The 25,433-nt window shown below is 50.2% G+C and overlaps 1 protein-coding gene across 7 annotated transcripts in view; it reads left to right on the top strand.

Annotated features, from left to right (window-relative positions):
* The window catches only part of NEURL1 (neuralized E3 ubiquitin protein ligase 1), a 70,467-nt gene that overhangs the window by 41,352 nt on the left and 3,682 nt on the right, over positions 1 to 25,433 (top strand). For 5 of the 7 annotated variants that reach the window (XM_074373686.1, XM_074373688.1, XM_074373687.1 and 2 more), the window contains exons 2-4: positions 11,021 to 11,262; positions 11,671 to 11,992; positions 22,797 to 23,486. In XM_074373686.1, the coding sequence (XP_074229787.1) occupies positions 11,021 to 11,262; positions 11,671 to 11,992; positions 22,797 to 23,486 (1,254 nt within the window). Of the gene's footprint in view, positions 1 to 1,807; positions 2,162 to 11,020; positions 11,263 to 11,670; positions 11,993 to 22,796; positions 23,487 to 25,433 lie in introns of all 7 variants that reach the window. The other 2 variants (XM_074373691.1, XM_074373690.1) reach the window with 2 other exon arrangements.

Here is a 25,433-nt window from a genome sequence, read left to right as displayed (position 1 = left end):
TCCTGTTTTGCTCTTACTGGCTGTGTGACTTTGGATCAGTCCCTTTGTCTGAGTCTCACTGTCCATTTCCATAAGTTGCAGGTGATAAGGTCAGGCATAAAGGGCAGTACACCTGGTCCACAGTAAGCCCTCTGTAAATGGATGTGAAGGTTTCCACAGAGGCTCCTCCAGGCCAGTGTGTGCTTGCAGGTGTGTACACACACATGCGTCTGGCTGTCTCTAAGGACCAAGATGGCATCTTCTGCCTCCTTCAGCTCTGGTGGGCCCCCAGGACAGAGCATTCCCTGGGTGCTGTGTCCAACATTAGGCACACACACTGGCTGCTTGTGTATGCACATGTGCAAAGGAGAGAGTGTGGATTTGTGTAAGGGAAACTAAGAGAGATGGTCTGTGTGGTGTGTGACTGAGCCATGCTCCCTCTCGTTCTCTCAGGCCTGACATGGGGGCTTTGAGGTGGGGGCGGGCACTGGGAAGGCAAGGACAGGGAGCTGAACTCAGAATAGTTACCATCTGGAGTTCCCTTCTGGAATCTTGGGGTGGGATGGGGGAGGGGAGGAGAAGGTCTGGTTCCCTCCCTGCTGTGAGGATATTGGGAGACACATTCATTTGCACATCTGGCTGTTGGAAATGTCTGAGCCTGGGAGGTTGTAGAGTGAATGAGAGCAGGAGGCTCTGTGTAGAGATGGATTTGGCAGTGAGGGTGCCCATCCTGCCCACTCTCCTTTGCCCACCTCGTCCCTGTGGACTCACTCAGTCTTCCAGGGAGCAGCCGGACCTGCTGTACACATAGCACATGATCAGGTGCTAACATGGCCCCTAACCCTAAACCACAAAGCCGAATGCATGGGGGCTGCAGAGGCCATGGAGAAACTGACCAGGATGGAGTGGAGGGTTCATGTAGGGCAGAGGGAACCAAGCATACTGGCCAACTAGCTGGGGCCCAGTGAGGACAGCTGCAGAGCCAGACAGATCTGCAGACCTCTTACTAGCTGTGTGACCCTGGGCAAGTTACTGCCTCTCAGAGCCTCTGTTTCCTCATCTATAAAATGGAACTAAGTGATACTATATTGCTGTGTAACAAATGACCCAAAAGTTGGTGGCTGAAAACAGCAAACAAACATTTAATTATGTCACATTTTCTGTAGGTCAGGAATCTTGACACAGTTTAGCTAGGTGCCTCCAGCCTGAATTCTCTCGGGAGGTTACAGTCAAGCTGTTGGTTGGGGCTGTGGGTTCATCTGAAGGGCTTGTCTGGAGGGACATCCATCTCCAAGTCCCATGGTGACTGGTGATCCTTGGTCCCTCCCACGTGGGCTTCTCCGCAGGGCTGCCTGACCACACCCCAGCTGGCTTCCCCAGAGGGAGCGACCTGAGAGAGGCAAAAGAAAGTAACCAAGATGGAGGCCAAAGGCTTTTTATAACCCAGTCTTGGGAGTGATATCCCATCACTTCAACTGGATACAATTTGTTAGAAGCTGGTTGCTAGGTGCACTCCACACACAAGCGGAGAGGATTAAAAAATGGCATGACTGCCAGGAGGTGAATATGGGGACCTCTGGGGCATCTGAGAGGCTGCTAACTGCAGATACCTAACTTTCAGGGGTTGGGAGGGTTAGATGAGGTTGTACATGAAAGGCATCTGGTGACTCAAATCTTGTGATTTTTCTCCTTCCTGCAGGTAAGTGGGGAGCTCTTGAAGGTTCTTAAGCAGGCAGGGCTGTAGTCAGGCTTGCAGTGTGGGAACCTGGTGCTGGCAGTGAAGGAAGTTGTCCCTTTAGTGTCTCCTTTTTCTCTAATTTCTCCACAGGACACCAGAAAGGGCAAGGCACCAAGTAGGTGCTCCTTGCACAATGGCCAGTTATTGATCAGTGTGGATTGAAGAACTGAACAGTGGCAGTTCATTCAACTGCTTTCACTGAGCGCCTGCTGTGTGCTCTGAGCTAGGCACTGGGGAGATGGCAGTAAAAAGAACAACACTCTGCTCTCAGGAGGCTCACAGTCCATCAGGGAGACACACAAATAAGCCTGCAGCCTTTCCTAGCCATAAAGCTGCACTGAGAACACAGAAGATGATCTGAGTGACTCTTTTCTCTCCATCAAGGATCGCATGTGCCCAGGACCATTCCGGGTGTGAAGAAGACAAGTCAGTGCATTGCATACAGTGGGTGTCTCGAGGCGTTTGGGCTTAATTTTGTGGAGGAGCCAGATTTGAGAAAGGCTGCCTGGGTGATGGAGGCTCTGTTCGGGGCATGTGGGATCCCTGGACTGGTCTAGGGATCAGAGAGACTTCTGGGAGAAAGTGGGCTTTAAAATCAAGGTCCCCAGGATGAGTTAGGAAAAGGCAGGCTTATAGCTGGGAAGGAGGAAGGAATGGTTCCCAGCAGAGAGATGGGCCTGGGCCAGGTTTGAGGCAAGAGTCTGGTGAGGGAGGTGGGCCACTTGGAGGAACCCAGAGAAGTTCACATCTGCACAGTTTTACAATCATCTCTCTCACCCAAGGCCCCTTCCCACCGGCTCTCCCACATCTCTCAAGTCTTTCCCCCAGAGGAACCCCTGTTCAGTGAATGCATGTAAAGTAGTCCAAATCAGTACAAGCCTGGCAAACTGGGATTTGGGTGTTTGGGATAATTTAAAATGGAAGAGTCCAGCCTCCCACTGGGCTGAAAGGAACTGATCTTTCCTATGGTGGTGGTTGTTGCTTTCACAAGAGAAAATAAGACCTTATGTTGGGATCAGGTGTTAAACTTTGAAAAATTCTTTCACACCCATGAACTCACTGGGTTCCCACAATTGCCTGGAGAGGTGGGCAGGGCAGCTATGATGACCCCATTTTACAGAGAAAGAAATTAAGTTTCAGAGAGGTGAAGCAACTTGCCCAAAGTCACACAGCAAGTCTGTGGCCTGGCCAGGTTTTGAACCCAGGGCCTCCTGCCTCCAGGGCTCTTGCTTTTTGCCCTGCTGTACTATCCAGAAAGTGAGACAAACCTGCCTCTTTGGAGATGCAAATGATCATGCCAGCCCTGGTATTCAGGTCCTCGGGCCCAGAGCAAGTTGATCTTGAACACAGTGGAATCCAGCTGGGGCTTGAAATATAGGTGGGATTTGGAGAGGTGTAGGAGGGGCTGGGAGAGAAGATACACAGGGCAGGAGAAGTGGCTTGAGCAGAGGTGTCAGAGAGCACAAATGGGTGTCAGTTGCAACAATAAAAATATAGTTATTATTAACAATGATTAATTAGTAATATATATTAACAGAATCATTAATAACCATTATAACAGCCACTTACTGGGTTTGTTTTTTAATTTATTATTTATTTTATTTAAAAAAACTTTAAATGACTTTATTGTGGTATACTTTCTGTAAACTACACATATTTCAGTTGTACAATTTGATGAATTTTGATAGATGTATATACCTATGAAAGCACCAAAATCAAGATACCTAACATTTCCTTCAAACTCCCAGTTCATCCCTTCCCACCCTCTTTATCCCCCCAGTAATCATAAGTTTGTTCTCTTTATGTGTGAGTCTGTTTCTGTTTTGTAGATAAATTCATTTGTGTATTTTTTTTAGATTGCCATATAAGTTATATCATAAGGTATTTTTCTTTCTCTTTCTGGCTTACTTTACTTAGAATGATGATCTCCAGGTCCATCAGTGTTGCTGCAAATGGCATTTTATTCTTTTTTATGGCTGAGTAGTATTCCATTGTGTGTCTATACCACGACTTCCTTATCTAGTCATCTGTCGAGGAACATTTGAGTTGTTTCCATGTCTTGGCTATTGTAAATAGTGCTGCTGTGAATATTGGAATTCATCTGTCTTTTCAAACTATATTTTTCTCCATATATATGCCCAGGAGTGGGATTGCTGGATCATATGGTAGTTCTATTTTTAGTTTTTTAAGGAGTCTCCATACTGTCCTCCAAAATGGCTGCACCAAATTACTTTCCAGCAACAGTGTAGGAGGGTTCCTTTTTCTCCATACCCTCTCCAGCGTTTATCGTTTGTGGACTTTTTAATGACTGAGTTAGTTTTACATATAGCACCTCTTTAACCTCATAAAGGTCTGCCATGATCTCCATTTTACAGATGAGAAAAATGAGGTCTCACAGTTGGGTTTGGAGGCCCACAATGTCATAGTGGCACTGAGGGCAAAATGAAAACACTGCCTGCTAAGCCACATAGAGGTTGGTTATTGTCATTGGTATTGCTCCCTCCCTGTCTCTCTTTGGCAGCCCAGCTCAACCCAGCCTGGGCATCCAGGGCTCTGCCAGAATGGTTCTGGGGCAGAGCTTGAGCCGGGGCAGTAGGGGGGGGGGTCACTCTGGAGGCTACATTGTCTCGGCATCTCTGCCTGGGACCACACCAAGAGGCAGGAATGTGGTCCGGCGCTGGCTGAAGGTCACCCGGAGGGCTGGCCAGGCTTGTGTCTGGCAGCTCATAAATGCTCAGAAGGAATGGGCTGAGGGGAGGGTGATGGGGAGCTCAGGGGAGTTTCCATTGTGTCAACAGCAGCCTCGCCTGAGGGGGTTGCCCCCACTGTGGCTCCCAGGAAGCTTGTAAACCTGTCTCTAAGGGGAGCCTCCCCGGGAGCTCTGCTGGGAGCTGATGGAGAGACTGGGACTCTACCCAGGACCACTGGCCACTGGGCGAGCAGCTGTGTAGCTCACAGGCCTGCATCTTTAGGCCCTTTGCTTGGCTGCTCCCCTGGCTGGGATTGGTCCACACCTTCTCCATGCAGCCTTTCCCCACCATGCCTGCCGTCTTGGACTCATGGAGAAAATGAGCTCTGGTATTAGACGCTGAGCCTGGTGAAGGACCCTGGACATGGCATTGGGAGATCAGGGCTCAGGTCCCAGCTCTGCCACTTAATTGCTATGTGACCTCAAGCCAAGTTGGTTAACCAGTCTGAAATTGCAACTCATTCATCCATAGAATGGGGATTCTGTGAGGTCACAGTGTATGTGAAGTTGCAGGGAGGGAGCCCTTCTGGATGGTATAGGTAAGAATCCCTGCCCGCAAGCTGCCCCTCTGGCCCTTGGCATTTGAGCTGTGCTCAGGGTTAATTCTCACTTTACTTTCTCTCCTTCCTCTTCTGGGATCATAATGCCAGCTGAGAGCGAGGAGGGAGATAGCAGAAGCAGGGACAGCAGGTGTTGGAGGGGTGGTGATCACCCGGGTTGGGGCCGCCACATTGGACACCTCTGTGGGTCATCATTCTTATTGTAGTCCATGAGAATGGTGCCCCAGAGGCATACAGGGCAGAGTCTACGTGGCTGTATGTGGTGGTCCTGGCTCTTGTTCAAAGAGAAGTGATGGGGCCTGAGCCAGGGCCATGGAAGCAGGGAGGACAGGAGGGGCCAGAGCCCAGGGATGTTTATTTCTGAGATGGAACTGGCAAGTTGGAGGTGGGGCACTCAATGACTCTACTGTGGCCTGGGAGCATGGTGGGGCTGGCAGGTTAGGGTTAGGAGTTCAGTTGGGGCCTGCCAAGCAGCAAGTGGCCTTGGTCCACAGGTAGGAGATGCTCAGCAAGTCAGGGTTTTCATGTCATTCCCCACAGAGGTGGCTCACTGGGTAGAGACCACACTGTGGGAAGAAGAGGCTGGCACAAGACTTGGCAGGCCCAGGAATCAGTGAAGGTGTTTTGGGGCTGCCCAAGTGTCTCCTCAAACCCACAGTGGGCAGGGAACAGCAACACTTCTTCACAGAAGTGGAGGGAACTGAAGGCTGAGAGTGGCAGGTCTGACGAAGCTTTGAGGTCTTCTGTCAGATGGTCCAAATCCTCGGCACTGCCTGCGGTGGGGTGATAGGTGCTGAGGTGGTCAGATTCCAGCCTCCCTTTCCTGTGTCTTAATGAAGACCTGGTTGGTTAGTCGTCGTTGCTGCTTTTGAGGTATAATTTATAGACACTAACATTCACCCTTTTTAAGTGCATAGTTTGGTGAGTTTCAACACATGTCTAAGCTGTGTAACCTCTACCACAAAAGATAAAGAACATTTCTGTCACCATAAAAACTTCCTTTGTGCTGCCGTGGAGCCATCTCTTCTCGTCTCCAAACTCCAGAATGTTGTACAAATGGAATCAGACTGCATGTAGCCTTTCGAGTCTGGCTTCTTTCACCTCACGTGCTTCAGAGGGTCCTTCTTATTGCGTCATAGTTCTGTTCATTTTCATTGCAGAGGAGTGTTGATTGTGTGGGTGCACTCTGTTCTTTACTCATCCGCCAGCTGGAGGGTGTTTGAGTTGTTTCCAGGTTTGGGTTATTATGGATAAAGCTGCTGTACATTTGTGGGTGGGTCATCGTGCAGATGTTTTCATTTCTCTTGGGGACATGCCCACGAGTGTATTTGCTGCGTCATATGGTAGGTGTGTAACTGACAAGAAACTGTCTCGCCGTTTTCCACCTTGGCTGCACCATTTTGCCATCCTGTCAGTAATGGATGAGGGCAACGTATGAAAACACGGTTTGCATTTCTGTGTTCTGGCGGCTTACACATGTGGATTGTGAAGGCAATGTAGTAGAATGCCAGGCATCCCTCTGTGTGCTGCACAAGATGATTTTAGGTGGGACGTGGATGAATATTTTTTCATATTTTGTCAGTTATGACCATATTAAAAATTTTTTAAATTGACATTTAGTTGATTTACAGTGTTGTGTTATTTTCAGGTGTACAGCATGGTGATTCATTTATATATATACATATAATTTTTTATTATAGGTTATCATAAGATATTGAATGTTGCTCCCTGTGCTATGTATTACAACCTTGTTGTTTATTTTATATATGTAATGTCTATCTGCTAATCCTAAACTCCTAATTTATCCCTCCCCCCCTTTCTCCTTTGGTAACCATAAGTTTATTTTCTGTCTGTGAGACTGTTTCTCTTTTGTAAATAAGCTCATTTGTATCTTTTTTTTAAGATTCCATATATAAGTGATATCATATGATATTTGTCTTTCTCTTTCTGACTTAGTATGATGGTCTCTAGGTCCATCCATCTTGCTACAAATGGCATTATTCTATTCTTTTTTATGGCTGAGTAGTATTCCATTGTATATACATACCACAACTTCTTTATCCAGTTATCTGTTGATGGACATTTAGGTTGCTTCCATATCTTACTTGTTATAAATGGTGCTGCTGTGAACATTGGGGTGCATGTATCTTTTTGAATTAGAGTTTTCTCTGGATATATGCCCAGGAGTGGGATTGCTGGATCATATGGTAAGTCTATTTTTAGTTTTTTAAGGAATCTCCATACTGTTTTCCATAGTGGCTGCACGAAATTATATTCCCACCAACAGTGCAGGCGGGTTCCTTGTTCTCCATTTATTGTTTGTGGACTCTTTAATGATGGCCATTCTGACCAGTATGAGGTGATACCTCATTATACTTTTGATTTGCATTTCTCTGATAATTAGCAATACTGAACATCTTTTCATTAGCCAACTGTATGTCGTCTTTGAAGAAATGTCTATTTAGGTCTTCTGCCCATTTTTTTTATTAGGTTTGGTTTTTTGTTATTGACTTTTGTGAGCTGTTTGTATATAGTTATGACCATATTTTAAAATGCATCTTAAAAGTTGTATCCAGCATACCAAACCCATGCTTTCTTGGCTGTTAATGCTGAATGGCTAAGACCCAAGCCCTGCATTTAGATTACCTGCTGGCTGTGTGACCTTAGGCCACTCAATCTCTCTGAGGCTGATTCATTATCAGTAAAATGGGCTTATTCTGTCCCTCCTACTTCATACGTTTGATGTGATGGTGAAAGCAGTAAGTATATGGAAAACTCTCAGTTCAGAGCCTGGCACATGTTAGCGCTTGATGAATGGCTGCCATTACTAATAGATGTGTGTGGTCCATGTGCGGTAGATGTGTTTTGTGTGTACCGTCTTGCACCTCCATGTGTACATGAGTATGTGTGTGTACAGTTCATATGTAAATGTATGATTCCTGGCCTAATGGATCAGGGCAGGTATAAGTCTGTCTCCCTCCTATGTCTCCCGGGGTCTGGGTTACCTTCACGTGCTCACAGGTATGTGTGTGTGCTCATAAGCGTGACTTTTTGAGGCCACACGTCTGGGTGCACATTCAGCCCCCAGGGACCAGGGTTCCCCCATCTGCCATTCTCCATCTGTTCTGCCTGGAGGCCTGGGAGACTGGGCCTGTGTTGCCCTCGCCCACCCAACACCCTCCCCGTGGACGGGAGGACCTGGGGGATAGTTCTTCCAGGGCCTGGGTCTCTAGTCCCTGGGTGTTTTCACTATATTTGCCCTGAGCCAGTGTTTTCTGGATCTTTACCCCGGGCCCCAGGACCGCAACTGGGTTAGGTGGGAAGGAGAGAAAGTGTTTTGAAGGAAGTTGAGGCCCTGCAGTTGGTCCATGGGTTCTGAGCAGAGGCTGGAGTGGGGGCCCCATAGGGGAGGCTCTCATCAGCTGCTGGGCTCAGCAGGTTAAAAAATTGCTTTATTGAAATATAATTGACAAACGCTAAGCCACAGGTATTTAAGGTATATGATTGGATAGGTTTTGACATATGCACACAGCCCTGAAGCCATCACATCAAGACAGTGAACACATCCGTCATCTGTCACCCCAAGTGTTCCCTTGCCCCTTGGTAATCCCTCCCCTTCCCCGACCATCCCCAGGTGACCATCAATCTGCTTGTTATCAGTCTAGCTTAGTTTTCATTTCCTAGAATTGGTACTGTAGGGGCTGGGTAGAGGGAGAGGAAGGGTTTTGAAAGGAGGGGAGGCCCTGCAGTTGTTCAGTGGACTGTGTCTGCATTTTTTTAAAACTGGCTTATTTCACTCAGTGTGATGATTTTGTAATTCACCCATGTTGCTGATCCTATCATTAGCTCATTCCTTTTCCACTACTGAGTAGTATTCCATTGTATAGATGTACCATATTTGGTATCCATTCACCCAGCAAATATTTCTTCCTTTATGCCTTAATTTCTGCATATATATACAGCCCTAATAGTGTGTAATGTTACCTTTCACCAACAGTATTTTTTGAAAGCAAGAGTCAAGCTATGTCTGAGGCTTGAGCCCACTGGGCATCTCTTCCAGGCAGGACACCTGTAGCCAGTGCCACCATTTGCTCTCACCTCAACTGTCCCCTTCCCTGGAATGGCCGCCTCTGCTCTGCACTATTCACTGGATCACTTAGCTTCTTTAGGTGTCTAGGTCTCCTCCGAGCAATTCCAGCTCTTACCGCTTGGCGGCTTTCAAAGCCCCTGAGCACTGTTGTTGATTCCTTAGTGAGCAAGGTGAGCCTCAGCTTGTGTTGTCCCCAACTCATGGGCCTGGCACACAGGAAGCTACTCCAGAGAGGCCAGGAGGCCGATGGTCAGGGTGTCTGGCTAGCTCTGGACTGTGGATTCTGGTGTCTGGGGCCCTCTGGGAAGGAGGAAGCAAAAATACAAAGTGATGCAAAGTGAAACAGAGTGATGCAAACCAGTGCAAACATAGTCTGGACCAAAGTCTGGGCCTTCTCGGCTCCCAGGCTTCCTCCTTCCTTCTCTCGCCGCTCCCTGTCTTCCATCCCATTTCTGGAAACCCCTCCTCTCCCTTTAGGGAGGGGAAGGCCTCTGGGCAGGCCTGATGCTGACCAAGCTTTCTGTTTTATTAAGTGTCTGCCTTGGAGGGACCAGTTTGAAACATCCCGGAAGGCCTTGGTTAAATTCTGTGGCTTTCTACTTCCCCACCCCCATCTTCTCCATCCTCTGTGTCTTTTCTCAAGAAGACAGGATGGGCAGGGGCTGTCCTTCCTGATAGATGGGACACAGATCTTAGAGGAGAAATGAACCCCCCGTCCCAAGCCCCCAGCTGCCAAGGCTGTGCATTAGTGCTGCCGATACATGTCTTTGAACCACAGGATGGCTCTTACTGTGCCGTAGAGGGGAGGTGGCTTCCTCAAGTCACATGGCCAGATAGGGACAGACACAAGCCACCCAGCCCCGCATCCCATGTTCTTTCCTCTCTCTGCACTGTCTCCTGGATGCCAACCTCATATGTTTGTAAAGTGCCTTCTGAACCAAGCCCTGTTTATGGAAGAAAGTGCAGTGCCTCCTGGCCAGGGGTTCTTGAGGCAGATCCAAGTTCCTAGGAAGCCTGGGTGAAGAGGCCCACCTGTGTCTAAGATGTTGCAGGCCACAGGCAGTGTAAAGCAGGAAGGCAGCCTGGGGAGGAGGGAGGTGGCTGTGGAGGAGGGACGAGATGGGCATGGCCTTGAGGCTGATGCTGCAGAGGCTTCCTGCACATTCCTGGTCTCCAGTGGCAGCCCCATGGGCATGTGTTCACCACAGCCCAACCTTGTCAGCCTAGCTCCAATGCCTTCTCCTCCTCCTCCCCTGCTCCAGGAGGCCTTCACTGAGAAGTGACCTACCTGTACACCCTTTTGGCCCTTATCACTATCTGCTATTTGTACTGCAATTTCTGTCTGTGTCTTATCTCCCTTCCTGGACTGTTGTTTTCTTGAGGATAGGACCCATGTATGTGTTTCATGCCTTATCTTCAGTGCCTAAGTCAGGGCTTGGTGTTCAGCAGATATATAATGAATATTTGTTGAATAAAATAAATGATGGTGGTAGTGACAGTGAATAACGGTGGACATTGGTTGTGAATGATGGTTTATCACAATGGTAGAGGCTGTAAAGTAAATGGTGGTAAGTACTAGTGAGGAGCAGTAGATGGTAGTTGGTGGTGGTGGTGGCGTTGGAGAGGGGGAAGGCTGAGGGTAGTTGTTGGTGGGAGGTGATGGGGGAAGGATGAAGGGAAGGATAATAAATGGTGGTGGATGGTGAAGTGGGAAGTAGCAGTAGATGGGAGCAGGAGAAGAATGGTGGCAGAAAGTGGCAATGGTGAAAAGGGGCCATGATGGTGGAAATCCTGGGCAGTGGGTGACTTCTGCTTATGCCCCAGCCCTCTGCCCTTCCCTAGGGGACCCTGGTCCAACTCTTGGACTGTCAAATTCTCTGACACTGTGGCTTGTTCCTTTACAGATTCCATCGGGGGCCCCTTCCCTGTCACTTCTCACCGATGCCACCATAAGCAGAAGCACTGCCCGCCGGTGCTGCCCGGCGGGGGACTACCAGCCACGCCACTGCTCTTCCACCCACACACCAAGGGCTCCCAGATCCTTATGGACCTCAGCCACAAGGCCGTCAAGAGGCAGGCCAGCTTCTGCAACGCCATTACCTTCAGTAATCGCCCAGTCCTCATCTACGAACAAGTCAGGCTGAAGGTGGGACCTCCCTCCCTGCCCCCATCACTGCATCCTCCCGGGCACCTTTGGACTTTCTCCCCAAGTCCCTGCTTCCTGCTAACGGCCATTACTACACCCTGCACCTTCTCCTTCCTCTCTACTGCCTCTTCCTCTTCCCTCCTCTTTCTCTTCCCTCCTCCTTACTCCTTTCTTAGCCTTCCCTGCGTGACAAAGAAGGAACGGAGGAGAAGAGTGACCATGGGGACTAGCTCTCACTAGACTGGTGGGAGGCTCCCCGGGGATGGAAAGGAGCCCAGCTGGTGGGTGAGCCAGGCGGTGTGACTCCCCATGGGAGTCTGCCTGGGGGTGGTCTGCAGAGCTCACTGATGGTGGGGGAGAGGCCGGGCGGGGCTGGGGGTTGTCTGAGGCCAACCCCCTACCGCCCAGATTACCAAGAAGCAGTGCTGCTGGAGCGGGGCGCTGCGACTGGGCTTCACGAGCAAGGACCCGTCGCGCATCCACCCTGACTCTCTGCCCAAGTACGCCTGCCCTGACCTGGTGTCCCAGAGCGGCTTCTGGGCCAAGGCGCTGCCCGAGGAGTTTGCCAACGAGGGCAACATCATCGCCTTCTGGGTGGACAAGAAGGGCCGTGTCTTCTACCGCATCAATGACTCGGCCTCCATGCTCTTCTTCAATGGGGTTCGCACGGCCGACCCGCTCTGGGCCCTGGTGGACGTCTATGGCCTCACGCGGGGTGTGCAGCTGCTTGGTGAGTGCCCTCCCTCTGGCCCCTTAGGTGCAGGGCACACCTTCGGGTGCTGCATTCTGACGAGGCTTGGTTTCATCAGGCATGGGGACGCCTCCCCTGCTGGCAGCAGCCCCAGGGCCGCGCAGGCATGGGGACAGCTCTGGGAGCTTTCATGTGAACTGCAGAGTGTCGCCTTCCTCCGGGCCCACAGCTGTGGCAAGTGGAGCCTGGTGAGATTTCTGCCCTCCATGGCCCCTCAAGTTGTGCCTCTGAGCAGTGTGTGGCCTTCACGATCATCGTGATCATGTATGGCAGCCTCAAAGACCCCACCCCGGGGGTAATGAATAGTAATCACTGTAACTGTAGTCTCTAGAGCAGTTGCTGTGTTCCTGCCATGAGGCACTTTGTTAAGTGAGGCACTTTGTTATTGCCGCCTGGTAGCCACCCTGGGGAGAAGTCTCCATCACTGGGCCCATGGATGAGACTCAAGCTCAGGGAGGTTGCCATCAGCCCCAGGAGGCACCGCAAGTGAATAGTAGAGCCAGCACTCAGTCCCAGGTGATCCCTAGCCCCTTGGGCTCTGCAGCTTTCCAGGAGGTCCAACCCCACCCTAGTGCTTTTTGCAGGGATGTGGGTGAAAGGGTAAGAGGGGAGAGCAGAAGGCACTAGGGGGGCTAAGATTCTTCTGGCTGCTGCTGGGCTCCCAGAGTGAGTGAGGCTGCTTCAGGCAAGCGAGGAGGAGGAGTCACAGAAGGTATCCTGGGGCTACTAAAGTGCCAGGCTTCCTTGTACACACATACTGGGTACAGATCAAACCATTGATAAATTGGCTGTGTCTCCAGGAGGAGCTTGGATGAACCTCAGCTTCCCCATCTGTAAAATGGGTTGGTAGGGAGATTAAATTCAACTTAAACAGGCTGTGAGTGAAGTGCCCAGCAGAGTCCTGGGTACCAGCACTTGCTCTTCCCAGCTCCCATCCCTCTCCCTGTCTCCCTGCAGAGAAAACTGCCATGGAGGTGGTGGGGAAATGTTTTTCCTTTTTGTCCTTTCTGACTTCAGAGCCTAGAAACAGTGAAGCTCTTTTCAAAACACTTTTATTTGAGTAAAAAAAATAGTGGGGGAAAAAGTGAAAGAAGAAACAAAGAAATGAGTAATCATCAGAAGCCTTTTTGTGTGAGGGAGGGGTCCACATCTTCCCTAGCCAGGGTCCTCTCCAGAGTGGAATTTGTGCCTGGTGTGTGGTGGACTCTGAGGAAGATTTGCAGGGTGTGGAGGGGAGCAGTGGGGTGGATGGATGACTTGTTGGATGAAGGGAAGAGTTGTGGGGTGGGGCTGAGGTAGACCCAGCTCTGCTCAGACAGCCCCCAGCTCACTGGGAATCAGGGAGACAAAGCAAACATTCCAGACACAATCAGGGCACAACCCAAGAGAGGACAGTAAATTGCTGAACACTGTGGTCATAGGATCCCTTCCATCTGCTGAGATGGTTTCCATCCAGTTGTCTCATTTAACCTCTCAGCAGCCGGACCTGGAGGGAATGGTTTTTGTCCCTATTTAATGGGGAAAATTGAGGCCAAAGGAAAGCCTGGCTTGTCTCTGTAGGGATGTGGCAGAGCTGGGACTTGAAGTGGGTTTTCTGATAACAAAAGCAGTACCTTTCGCCTTACCCCCTGGTTGGGTTTAAGCAGGAAGTCAGAGGAAGCTGAGGACAGTGAGGGAGGATGGAGTCCAGGAAGACTTCTTGGCAGAAGAGCCTTAGGCTGGGCCTACAAGTCTCAGGAGGGCCTGGATGGAGGTAGGGATGAACAGGACATACCAGGTGAGGCGGGGCTTCCAAACTTCAGGGGCCAAGGGAGGGGCCTGGGGAGTAATCTGAAGGGCGCTACCCTGGGGTAGAGCCCAGATGGCCCTACCTAGCCCGGCCTCATTCCCCCTGTGTGACTATAAATGGGTTTTCAGGCAGTATTTTCGGTTGCATTTGGATTTCCCATAAGGCTCTTCTCTGTACACTGGATAAGGCCAAAGACCTAGCTGATTCTTGTCACAGCTGTAAATCACCATAATCCCTGGGCATTTTCAAACACTGATTATGGCCCCTAAAGTGAATTAGCAGATTCAAATATCTCATTTTATTCTTCTTAAATTGATTGTTCTTTTTATTAAAAAAAGAACAAAAGAAAGGAGACCCACCCAAGACATCTTCAGAGGTGGCACACTGCTCTGTGCTCTCATTTTTTGCCCCTTCCCCCGGGACACGCCTGCTGCCCTGTACAGTCTCAGGGTCAGTTTCCCTCCCTTCTCTTTCCTCTCCTCCTCATTTCCCGTCTCCCCATCCCCTTGCTTGCCATGTGACTTCACCTGTGTCTTTCTGGGCCTGTCTCTCCCTCCACCTAGGTCCCTCAGCTCTTCTGCTTTCCCACCTCAGCTGCTGCCTTTGAGTTTCTCCTCTGAAGAAGTTGCTCTGTCTTGGTGGCTCTAAGGATGGGTCTGTCTTTCCTGGGGTGATTGTCCCCCAAACCAGTGTCTCATCTTTAGAGATTTTCTGTCAGACCTGCCCTGTCCCCTCCTGTCTTCATCTGGAACCTGTGGCCAAAACCCTCCCCTGGCCAATATCTGCTCCTCAGACCAGAGACATCCTGGGGTACCTGGCACATAGTAGGTCCACAAGTCAGGCCATGGACAGATTGACTGTCTTCCCCAACAGAGTGGAGGCAGGGGCTGATGTCTCTCCCTGATTGACACCTCCAAGTGGGTCCCCATCCCTGCCCCCACTGCCCTAATCATCACCTAGGCCCCCTGGTGCCCACACCATGGCCCCAGCAGTCTTGCTTCATGCCTTCCAGGCTCCCTGTTATGTTGGAATGCACAGCAGGTCACCCTCTTCCCTATGGGTGCCCTGGCCAAAGCCCGGGATGATATCTCCAAGAATAACAGCTTCCTACCTCCAGGAAGAAGGACCTGCCAGCAAGTAAATAAACACAAGTTTTATGGGGTGATTAATACTTGAAGAGATAAGTTCCTATCCCAGTTTTCAAGGTCTCCCTGCTCCTCTCAGAAATGTTGGCTCAGGAAGAGTAGTTGTGGTGAGCCAGGATTCCACTTACAGGGTGCTCCTGAGCACCCTTTGTGCCCACCACAGCCTAGGTGCTATGCAGGGGTTGGAAGAGACAGTTGAGTTGGAAACCCACCCCCTCCCCCTGAAGACTATTTACACTGGGGGACATGCCATATGACTGCTCTGAGGTGACTTAAATCCAGTTCTACAATAACGTGCAGCTAAAGAATGAAACTGTGGGAGTGCAGCTGGGGAGCAATCCAGGAGGACTTCCTGTAGGAAATGAGTTTCAAGTCAGGAACTAATGGAGGGAAAAACAATAGACTGGTTGAGGAGGAACAATTTAGGCCAGACAGGAGGGGTATGTGTTGGCTCAGAGGTGGGGGACTGGCAGTCAGTTGAGAAGCAGATCCTTCAGGGGAAGGGTGAAGTGGGAAGGTAGTGTATGACTTGTGGAGAGTGGGTGTGCATAGGTGCGTATGTGCATGCATCATAGGGGAGAGCACCATGAGAGCAGAAACTTCGGCAGCTTCTTGCTGTCAAGTTTTTCAAGAAGAGAAAATATGGCCCAGAGATGGGAGGGGCCTGCCTAAATTCTCCCAGGCTGGGCCTGGAATTCAGATCTCTCAGCTGATCTGGGCACAAGGTCAGTGCAAGAAGACTTATTGCCACATCAAAATGTTTGTGGCTGAGCCCAGGAGAGCATTAGGAGGGTATTAGGTGGGAGCTCCTAAGGACTCTTGGCATCATCCTAGATCTTGGTAAAAGACCTCACCTGCCTATTGAGGAGGGAGATGTGTGGAGATTCTCAGAGTACCTTTCTGGGGATCAGGCTGCTGCTGCGCCAGTTTCTGGGATGACGGGCCAGCCTGCCTGCCTGGGTCTTTCTGTAGATAAGGCCCAGGGTTAGGTCCCCTGTCCAGAGTGTGCCTCAGCTTGTGGTACAAAGAGTGTGAGCCATCCCGGCCGGCCAAGGACCACACTGCCATCTGGGGCTTCCGCTTCCCAGGCTAAACCAATATTTACCTTCAGCTGTGGCTGCCAGGGGCTGAGAAGCAAATATTAGTTTAAGGAGCCCAAGCCAAACTCTTGGGATGGAGAAAGAGCTGAGGATGCTAACTGCGATTTCTTCCTCTTTGACAGTCTTCATTTCTTCTTAGTTTTTTTTTAAAAAAGAAATCTTGCTGTTCCTTCTGATCTAGGCACTTCTTTTCTGCTCACCCCAAATTCTGCCAGTTATATCAAGGCCCACCACTAAACCCTCCCCTTCACTAGGGAGACTTCCCTGACCTCCCCTGTTCTTCGTGGTCCTTCCTGACCACCTGAAGTGCATGGAGGTCCAAGCGGTATCAGCCGTTCTACGGCATGTATTGTCCTGCTCTTTAAGAACACAGCAGAAGTCCTCTTTGTATATGTTGTAAAGAAAGTTATTATTGTGCCCATCTTGGAGATAAGGAAACAGAGGCTCAGAGAGGCCTGAGGAACTTGCACATGGTCATGCAGCTTGGTAGAGCTGGGACTTGAGTCCAGGAGCATGGGCTACGTTACTTCTCAGCTTCTCTGAATACGAGTCTATCTTGTCTCCCTCCTAAGTCTGTATACCCCCCAAGGGTGGGGACTTCGGCCCTTCTATGTCTTCCAGAATAGAGCTTATGAGAGATCAAGGCATCAGGGATCAGCCACACATGTTGGGCACAGATATGACACCAGGGCCCAGCGGGTCAAAGAGGGGCCGTGGGTACTCAGCGTCCGGTTTCAGTCCTGAGGGTGGGTCTCCTGCCTTGTAGTTCCCAGAAGGCTGCTGAGGGCTTTGTTTGGTACTATGGTTCACAGCACACTCTAATTTTCTACCAGAATGACTATATATAAAGTACAACCATATATAATTGCCAATATTGGACTTTTTCTAATGTCCAGAAATGGCAGTTTTATGTGTTTCCATCTAATATGTCTTTGGTCCAAGATAAAGTTCTGGGGACCATGGAGAGACCTGGGGGCCCAGAGTGGGGTGTGTATAGGGGAGGAGCTGGAGTCTTGCAGTATTGAGGACAAGGCCCTCATTTTAGAATCAGGAGACTTGACTGAATCAAGACCCGACTTGGCCACTCACAGGCTTTGGTCAAGTTTCTTAGCTTCTCTGTGCATCAGTGATCTTGCCTGTTATTGGACATAATTGTATGCATGCCATTTAACCTCACAGATAGTCCTTGAGGATCACAGATGTATGAAAGTGTTCATACAAATGGGAAGGGCTATTGGTTTGGGGTTAAAAAGAAATACCTAGTTTAAAACCTTGGCCAAATAGATACCCACCCACCCCTACCCCCACCGCCCCAGTCCTCTCATTGGAAGAGGGAGCCTTAAAACCAGGTCCTTATACCTGAAAGTCAGACCATGTGATCTAAATTGTTTCTTGGAATAAGATCTGTGGTTCTCCATCTGGGTTCCTTGGAGCACTGGGGTTCCACAGAGGCATCTCTGAGGCGGCTGGGTGGTAGGGCTCTGTGGCCACCTTAGACTTCAGCCAGAGCTTTTGGTCCCTTGGATGAAGGATTCCATTGCTTTAAAAAGTTTGAGAACCACCAGACCAGATCATTCTGTGAATCTATACACCTAAGATCCTGTGGCTTGCAGAGTCTCTAAATCTAAGAATCTGTGACTCTGAGTGATTCTGCAACATTCTGCCCTTCCCTCCACGAGCCTCAGTGTGTTTGTTTCTCCTAGCTATCCCGTGGCTGGATGTATATGGAGAGGGTCTAGGTGGTATGGGTTTCAGGGCACTGCCCTGGGGGATGGATAAACCCCTCACCCGTCCAAGCCATGTACCCACCCTCGTGGCTCCTTCCCCTGACCCATGCCAGCTGCAGGCCGGCAGGAGGATGTTTATGGACATAGTAAATGGGTTGGCACTCCTTCCAAACAGGGGCCGGCAGATACCCGCCAGCCAGCTGGGCAGCTGCAGGCTGACCCATAGTTAAAGATTATCCAGCGCTGCGGATGTGAGAATCTAAACAAACAGGACTTGAGCTGATGGCAGGCCCTGCTTCAAAGGAGCCCTTCGCCTGCCCCTGAGGCCCCCTGTTCCACTGCCTTGGCCCTGCCTCGCTTACCCGGTGCTGGCTGGCAGCATGTCACGGGTCGGGAGCTGGGTGGGTCTCTGGGCAGGAGCTGGCCCCAGCGCCCTCTGCCTGGCACCTCCCGCTCCCTTCCTTTCCCACTGACCTTGCTCAGACTGTTCTCCCCAGGCATTTGCTAACGTGGTTTTCCCACCCCAGTGCCTCTCGCTTCTGTCAATCCAAACCCTTTAGTCCTTCAGGGCTGGGTCAAATCTTGTTTCTTCTGAGATACTGTCTCTGAATCACTCTGAAACAGGAATTCTCAGCCTCAGTTGGAGAGCATTATCCTAAAAGGGATATTTATCCTAAGGAAGAGAAGGCTCATGGAGCCGGGGGAGGGAGGCGTTGGGGGGAGGGGGCAAGGAGTGGAAATAGGACCCTTGGAGGCATGCATGGAGTTTTTCTAGCAATCACAGTCAAAGAGGGGAGGTAGATGGCCTTGGGAGATGGTGAGCTTCTTGTCCTCAGGAGCATTCTAGCCAAGGCTGGGTGAGAATTTGGCAGAGATAAACAGATTTCCTCATTTTCCTCTAAGGTCCTTTCTGACTTGAGACACTAAGAATTTTGTGACAAAATTGTATTCAATTATTTTCATGCCTCCAAGCTTCAATCCTCCGAGGGCTACTGGCTCCCCAGGGCTCAGGTCCTGGCTCTCCCTCTCTCCTCAACTCCTGCCCAGGACTGGGCACACAATGGGTCAATGAGTGGGTGCCCTCATGCCACCCTGAGGGGAGGAAACCCTGGTCCAGGCCTCCCTGCCCTTCCTAGGACCTGGATCTTTCTGCCCTGGCCCAGAGGATCTGCGGAGCCAGTGCCAGGCTGAAGACTAACCAGTTCTTTCCTGAAAGGGGACACGAGAGGGGAGCCAGCTTTGCAGCTTCTTCCGTGGCCCTGTGCCACCCCTCCGTCATCATAAACAACTCCAAAGTGGGCAGCTGTGTGTCCCAGGCACAGATTAAAGTACTTGATGCTTCAAATGTGGGGCCACCCCACTGCTTGGGGTCAAAGGCTGGCCGTCTGGCTTTACCAAGCTGTACCCCAGGGCACAGTCCTGGGCTGAGGTTGGGCCCATGGTGTTCTTCCCTGGCTTTGGGGGCCCAGCCCCTTCCCTGACCTCTGACTTGATGTCGGCTCACTCTGCTCTGACCTTTGCTGTGCCCTCTGTGGAGGGTGCTCTGACCAATTCCTCTATCTCAAGTTTCATCTATTTCAGGTCCCCAGCGCAGCTGGGCATACTGATGGGATGGTTATTTTGAAGCTTGCAGGCGGCCTGCAGCTGCTCCTGACCCCGAGCGGTTGAAGGGCTGGGAGAGAAGACATACTTGGGCTGGGCACTGGCCCCAGGGATTCCATTTTTAGCTGTTTCCCAGCGTCTCCTGTACCTCCTCTCCCAATTCGTGTGATATTTCAAGTCTGGTCAAAGGGGTCACTTTTCAACCCCTTCCCCTCTCTCTGTATTCTCCCACTGTTTCTCCTTCTTTCTCTTCTTTCCTCTCTAATCGCCACTTGTAGCTTCTCCTTTGTGGTCTTTAGTCAGCGATGTCATTCAATGATTATGTCCTGGGTGTCCAGCATGACTGATGGAAAGTCCTCGTCAAAAAGTTAGTTGCCTGAGTGCAGGTGGCCCTGACCTTGGTTGGCAAACAACCTGAGTGAAGTATCCAGGTGCCAGGGGCTTCCTGCTCTACCTCTGATCCCTGCAAGAACATTGCCAACATCGCAGGGGTATTATTAACCCTGTTCTCTTGGTGAGTGATCTGAGGCTGGAGGAAAGTTGCTTACCCACAGGCCACCAGCCAAGGGCTGGATCAGACATTCAGACCCAGGCCTGTATCACCCCAAACCCATGTGTATTCTTCCGAGCCATGTAGCATGAAAACAGTAGTAATGGCTCATATTAACCTAGTGGTTATTATGTGCCAGATGCTTTCCTAGGTGCCCTAGCTACCTTACTCCACTTCATCTTCACAGCATCCCTTCTGAGGGAAGTATTAGAATCCAGATTTTATACCAATAAGTAAATGATGATTTCACTGCTGAAAAAGAGAGGCCCAGAGGGGTTAAGCTATTTGTCCAAGGCCATAGAACCAGGAAATGGCAGTCATGATTTGAACCGAAGATGATGACTTCAATGTCCTTGCACTTAACTATGCTCTTATCTTGCCTACCAGTATATGGAATTTGGTTACAAAAAACCCTAAAATACTCTTAGGTTGCATTATAAGAAGTATAGTGTACTTATCAGGGGAGGTGTGAAGGTGCCCTGTGCCTTGAACTGGTCAGGGCACATCTGGGTACTGAGTCTGGTTCTGTTCATTGTCTAAGAGGTGGGAAGGTGTGTGGGGAGTCTGAGTATTTCCTGAGGAGAATTGTCTTCCATGTGGGGCTGAGAGGCAGCCCCAGAGGTAGTGGGTATAAATACGGGGCATTAGATTTCAGTTTAAGAGATGGAACACTTTCTTAAAGACAGAGTAGCTCAACAATGGCACGGGCTGCCTGGGAGGTAGTGGGCGTATTCAAGTGGAAGAGGACTCCTGAAGGGGCAGAGACCAGGACAGCTCACATCCAGTCCCATTCAGGACTCTGTTCTGAGGGTCTGTGCAGCTCCATGGGTTCTGGCCTGATTTTCCCGAGTGTGTGTGGGGTATGGGGCTGGGGAGAGGAGCGTCGGGGTGCGAATGTGTGTGGGCCCCTCTGACAGCCTTGTTCCTGTAGGCCCTGGTTACGTCTCTGAGCCACTTGTTTCCTCCTCACCCCGCTTCCCCATCCCTTCCCCTCCCTGACCCCCACCCTCTGGAGTCCTGAAGAGCCAGTGTCTGGAATCCCTAAGGGGTAGGGGAGCAAGGGCTGTTCCCTGGGGTCCAGGTCACCCCACTGCCCTCCCCAGCTCCCCATTATTGTCTCTCATGTCTTGCCCCGCCTTTGCCTGTGCCTCTCCACCGCCCCCCAGCCTCTCTGCACCATTGCTGTCACAGAGTCAATTCCCTGGAATAATCACATTTTCCGGTCGGCTCCCTCCTCCTTGCCAAACACGATGCTGGGAAATCCCGACCAGCTAGGCCCCAAGAGGCTTCTCCAGAGAAGCAGGAGACTTGGGGGGAGGGCCCAGCATCCTCTCCTTGCTGGGGCCCAAACAACACTGTTCCTGGAAGGGCAGGGGAGCTGGGGAGAACAAAAGCAGGGAGACTCTAGAGACAGTCTCTAGATTCAGCTGGAGCCAAGTTCTGGCCTCTGCTGCCCCTACCAGTCCAGTCCCCCAAGCTTTGCTCTCACACCAAGCACCCTAACCATCCTTACTCAGTTTCTGGAGAGAAAGCACAGATTCTCCTTTGGGGAGGCTCAGAGAAAAGGCTCCTGGAAAGGGAGTGGCCCATGATGTGGCCAGATTTGGGAACTCCCACAGAAAGGGTTCAATAAACAAGGAGGACGTGAAAGTGGAGATTGTAGTGTCAGGAGTTGGACAGACCTTGCTTTAATCCTGATCTGCCACTTGCCACTTGGTGGCTGTCACAGAACATCTCTGAGCTTTATCTGTACAATGGGAACACCTCCATGGGCTGCTTTAAGGATGAAATGCAGGGGTGTGTCATCACTCCTGGTGACTTTTGTTACAAATTATAGGACTCCATAAAGCAGACATAGCCAGCCATTTAAAAAGTGTGGTATCAGAAATATGGTTATTGGTGTAGAAAGGTATTTAGGACACAGTAAGTGGAAAAGCTAATTTTGAAAAGGAATTTTGTATAGCAGGGTTCTTTTAGCCTGGAATTCATAACCGTGGATGGCTTCATGTGATTCATGAATGCCCTGAAATTATCCACAGAATTTAGGGAGAATGTGCACTTTTCTGAGGAGACAGATGAAAGTTACCACACTTTCAAAGGGATCTGTTGCTCATAAAAGTTTGTTAAAAACTACTGGTGTTTATATAGCATGATTCAGTTTTTGTATTAAGAAAAAGAGGTAACTGAAAAATATATTGAAAAAAGGCTAGAAAGTCATACATCTAAATATTAATAGTATTTTTCTCTGGATGGTGGGCTCACAGGAGACTATTTTTTCTCTTTTGCTGAACTGCCTTTTCCACAAGACAGTCTGTATTACTTGTATGATTTGATTTTAAAAAAGAAAAGATTTGATTTCTCTAGCTTGGGAAATTCACTTAACTTGCCTCAGTCTCAGTGGCCTTCCATGGCAATAACCTAGAAAGGTAACTACTGGGATGAGACAGTTTGTGCAGAGAGGCGTTCTGGGTGGGGATGAGGGTTTCCTCTGGCTTCCCAGAGGGGTAAGACGCCAGTATGCACTCAACAAATACTGCGGTCTTCTAAGTGCTGGGTGCTGCTCTGGCTGCTGGGGATAAAGAGGGAGGGCCCCAGGAGTTTGTTTTAAATTCAACTTTTAAAAGCTTACCATTTAAAAGTGATCATGTTTTTAGTTTTGGTGTCCTTCCTCCCAGCCTTGATCCTTTGCTTAAACTACTACATAGCGGTCCTGCACAACATTATGTCCTAGGCATTTTCTACGCCATTATAAATCCAGTGCATTTTACTAGTGCACGCCTTAAAGACTAGTTGGAGGAGGCGCGCAGGCGATGGGGACCGGGCGCTGTGCACGCGTGACGGTCATCCTGTCTCTCCCTCTCCGGCCGCAGACAGTGAGTTGGTGCTCCCGGACTGCCTGCGGCCGCGCTCCTTCACCGCTCTACGGCGGCCGTCGCTGCGGCGCGAGGCGGACGAGGCACGCCTCTCCGTGAGCCTGTGCGACCTCAACGTGCCGGGCACCGACGGCGACGAGACCGCGCCGGCCTCCGGCTGCCCCATCCCACAGAACTCGCTCAACTCGCAGCACAGCCGCGCACTGCCCTCGCAGCTCGACGGCGACCTGCGCTTCCATGCGCTCCGCGCCGGCGCGCACGTCCGCATCCTGGATGAGCAGACGGTGGCGCGCCTGGAGCACGGGCGCGACGAGCGCGCGCTCGTCTTCACCAGCCGACCCGTGCGTGTGGCCGAGACCATCTTCGTCAAGGTCACGCGCTCGGGCAGCACGCGGCCGGGCGCGCTCTCCTTTGGTGTCACCACGTGCGACCCCGGCACGCTGCGGCCGGCGGACCTGCCCTTCAGCCCCGAGGCCCTGGTGGACCGCAAGGAGTTCTGGGCCGTGTGCCGCGTGCCCGGGCCCCTGCACAGCGGCGACATCCTGGGCCTGGTGGTCAACGCCGACGGCGAGCTGCACCTCAGCCACAATGGCGCGGCGGCAGGCATGCAGCTGTGCGTGGACGCCTCCCAACCGCTCTGGATGCTCTTCGGGCTGCACGGGGCTGTCACGCAGATCCGCATCCTCGGTGAGTGCTCCCCGCCAGGTGCCGGCCTCCCCCGACACACGCCGAGGCTCGTGCCTCAGCTGCCCTTCCTCCAGACCCAGCGAGGTACTTTTCCTGGAGGAGGGTGCCAGTCTGGGGAGGGGGAAAGAACGCCCACCCTGCCCCCTCGTGGGAGTCTAGCTAAGGAGACAAAGACAGCAAAGATGAGTTGTGAGTGGGATTCAGTTGGCTAGTCTACGGGTCCTCAGAGCTAACCAGATAAACCCTGGGAAGGGGGAGAAAAGCGTGGAACATTGAGTTCCAGTCTGATTAACTTACATTCCCACAGATACATAAACAACTCTTACACACATTCTCCAGTGGCCACTTAAAAGTGAGAGAAAAAAAAAACTGTTTCCACCAGCAGTGAACTTTTTGAGGCTCAGTTTCCATTTCTCCAAAAATGGGAATAAAGGCCTCTGCCTCTAAGGATAGTTGTGTGTCTGAATAAGAAAAAGAGATTGGTATGTCAGTAGCCAAGTTACCTCTGTAGGGTGGTGCCTGGGTTGGGGACAGTGGGGAATCCCTGAGCAGAAGGCCTTGGAGGAAATGGGATTGCGGATGTCTAGGCCTTTCTGGGTTTGAATGGACAGAGTTTGATGGACTGGGTGATGTGGACTTGTGTAAGCCATGTTTCCCAGAGTGTCCTGCACGGTGGGTGTCCATTGAAAAGGGGTCCTTGGATCAAAAAAGTTTGGGATATGCTGAATTTTTGAAAAACAGGGAATTCTTTACTATTGAACTTCTCAGAACTTTTAATATGCAGTGTGAATCTTTAATGAAGGGGTGGTGGTGGTTATGGTGTCCAGCTTTTACAGACTGATATGACCAGAAATCTTTTTCACATGTATCTTCTGGGACCTCTGTTACCCCAGAGTGGGAAGGTATTCATGCTTTCCAAGTGATAGTCTGCTAACCAGAGCAGTGGATTGGGCTAATTTCATTAGACTTACTAGGAGACCCTACTAGAGTACAGATTCTTAAATCCCACTTCCAGAGATTTCAATTCTGTAGATCTTGGATTAGGTCCTGGGCATCTTTTTTTTTTTTAAAGCAAGTTTGCTTAGACAAGTTTGCAGGCCCCTAGGCCTCACAGCCCCCCAACCTAGACCTCACCCCAGGAGGTTTCATAGGCAAGATGACGTGTGTATGTGAATGAATGTGAGTTGACGGTATAAAATCGGCATACTGTGTCTAGGCACATGTGAGGAACTAAATGCATGTGTATTTGTGTATGTAATGTTGGTGATTGTAAGAGTGTGTAACTTTGTGAAATGAGAAAAAACCAGTGGGGACTGACTGACTACTCTGGGAAGAAACCAAATGAAGATGGAATGTAAAATAAATTTTAAAAAGAATGAAAAGAAATGAGGCTAGGATGCTAAGAAGTTAGGACTGAGGGAAGATAAATCAAAGAATGAAAAGAAATCAGGCTAATGAAAAGACATCAGGAAGGAAAGATATTGGGGTGAAAATTCAGGTTGGAATAAAAAAGAAACTGGACTGGGGTGCAGAAAAAAAATCAGGTTGAGGTACACAGGTATTCGGCTACATTCACCAGGAGACACTACTCCTCAGATGAAGGAAATTACATAAGGGCAAGGTATTCTCTTGCCTCAGCACCATCTAATAATAGATAAGTAGCTTTCCAGTGAGGCTTCCATTGCCCAAAGAGGCTTACTAGACTGGAGCAAAGGAGAAGCTTAAAAAAAAATCCAGGACTTAAATGTCCCAAAAGGGAAGTAGGCCAAGGTGGGTGTTGAAGAATAATCATTTAGAATTCAATATATGCTAAATAGAATTCTCCTGAGCTGTTTTGAGAATTAGCCTTCTCAACTAGCAAATTGGTGTTATGGGATCCTGACTGATTGATTCCAAAGGAAAAACAAATCAGTAATAATATATGAAGGGTAATTCTTTACCTTACAG

The sequence above is a fragment of the Camelus bactrianus genome, chromosome 11 (assembly GCF_048773025.1).
Source record: "Camelus bactrianus isolate YW-2024 breed Bactrian camel chromosome 11, ASM4877302v1, whole genome shotgun sequence".
Classification (NCBI taxonomy): domain Eukaryota; kingdom Metazoa; phylum Chordata; class Mammalia; order Artiodactyla; family Camelidae; genus Camelus; species Camelus bactrianus.
This window is presented reverse-complemented; position numbering and strand designations above follow the sequence as displayed.